Source organism: Penaeus monodon, chromosome 33, assembly GCF_015228065.2.
Source record: "Penaeus monodon isolate SGIC_2016 chromosome 33, NSTDA_Pmon_1, whole genome shotgun sequence".
NCBI lineage: Eukaryota > Metazoa > Arthropoda > Malacostraca > Decapoda > Penaeidae > Penaeus > Penaeus monodon.
In genome coordinates, this window is record NC_051418.1 from 21,553,154 (window position 1) to 21,554,897 (window position 1,744).

At 49.1% G+C, this 1,744-nt stretch overlaps 1 protein-coding gene across 1 annotated transcript in view; it reads right to left on the reverse strand.

The window, feature by feature from the left end:
- Nucleotides 1-6: 6 nt before the first annotated feature.
- LOC119594304 (proto-oncogene tyrosine-protein kinase ROS-like) overlaps nucleotides 7-1,744 on the reverse strand; it is a gene marked incomplete in the record, with an annotated part of 29,713 nt that continues 27,975 nt past the window's right edge. Inside the window, 2 exon segments of the mRNA XM_037943363.1 lie at nucleotides 7-1,001; nucleotides 1,228-1,293. Of these exon segments, the coding sequence (XP_037799291.1) occupies nucleotides 202-1,001; nucleotides 1,228-1,293 (866 nt within the window).

Sequence of the window (1,744 nt, forward strand, 5' to 3'; positions counted from 1 at the left end):
TGTGTGTTTTACAAGTTCGGAAAACATAGGGAGCTAAATGGAACACACATAACATAAAGGTTGTTTGGTATCTTGAATGAGGATTTAACCTATAAACAAACGTTGGCATCAGAAGTCTGACAACATTCAAGTCTTAAAAGCTCAATACCCTCTGTGTTAAGTATTTCATTATGTCGAGACAGCCGCGAAGTCTCGTCACTCTCAACACCATGACTGACTGGGACTGTGGTCGAGGTCGACGGTCGAGGCTGACGTCATCCCGCTGACGGCTGACAGGCCTGACAGCCCACTAAGCCGATGGCTGTCCAGTTCCGCTTGCAAGTCACTGTCTCTTTTGATTCTCATGTTCACGCCGTTGATTTTCTCCAAGTCTGCGGCCTCTGTGACTTCGTCCATCAGCTTCAGCTCCGCCCCGGCAGACATGTTGACGTAGGAGTTGTCGGCCTGCGCGGGGCTGAAGCCGGCGTCGAGCTCCTCCTCGTTCTCGGACGACCCCGAGCGCGAGGGCCCCGCGAACACCTTGTTGCTGGAGGGCCTGAGGTAGTGCTGCGGTGACACGACGCTCTGCAGGCTGGGCAGAGGGAAGGTGAAGGTGACGCTGGTCGGCGACTCGGGCACCGGCGACGCGTGGCTCGTACCCGGCGGCGACGACGAAGAGGGTGCCTGGGCGGCCGCGATGAGGCTGGTCGACGACGGAGGAGCCTCTGCGGACGACGAGAACCTTGGCCAGTCCGAGGACGCCTCGCTCCGCGGGGACACGGGCGGCGACGTGGGCGAGGGCTCGTTCACCAGCTGCAGGTACTGCTGGTGCCTCCTGAGCGGGGCCGTCAGAGGCAGCGTGCTCGCCCCCGAGAAGGAGTCGCACTCCTCGGCCTCGCCTCCCAGGGCTCGGTCCTCGGGGCCGCTGCCTCTCCGCGGACCCAGGTTGGCCACGCTGCTGCTCGTCTGCGTGGACCACGAGTTGGTCGCGGAGCAGCCGTTGGCGCTCACCAGGGAGTTGCCTGTGGAGACGCCAGGCAATTAGGACAGAGACATTTGCTAACTAACACAATAAGCATCAGAATTCATGTGAACATCATGAAATAATATCACAACTCTTAAGTCAATGACGCAAATGAAATTAAATCTCCATTCATGATCATAACAAAAAAAATCAGGCAACACTAGTACACAAAACAAATTGAAAGAGGGCGTTAGGTTAGCTGAAAACAGTGAAATTCATCCCACCTGAATTGGTATTGTGGTTCTCATCTCGATCTACAGCATAAGCCAGGTTATCTAAGCCATATGGACCTAGAATTTCGAACACAAGAGAGAAAAAAGAAAATTCAAGCTTTAGCATTAGGTCGGCAGAGGCATTCTCATCACACGTCGAGTCATGTTTTAATAGATTTCTTTGCCATTATTTCTCCGTGCATTTGTGTTCGTGGTTGAAAAAATAATTAGTGTTTATTAATTACAAGAAAACCAAAAAAAATTATCAAATGAAGAGCTCATAACAATTATTGTCAGTGAAAATGCAAAAAGATTTTACATGCTAAAAGTTGAAGCCATCGTCTCCATTCACGAAGCAGCAAATATAAAACTGAACTTTAAAAAAATCAATATTCTTTAGCCATGCAGTATTTCTATTCCTCATGATTATACATACAAAAAATCCAATCAAAATGCATATATCATCTTTATAAAAATAATGCTAGACAAGAGTTATAAGCACATCAGCAAAGCAAATAAATATTTAGAA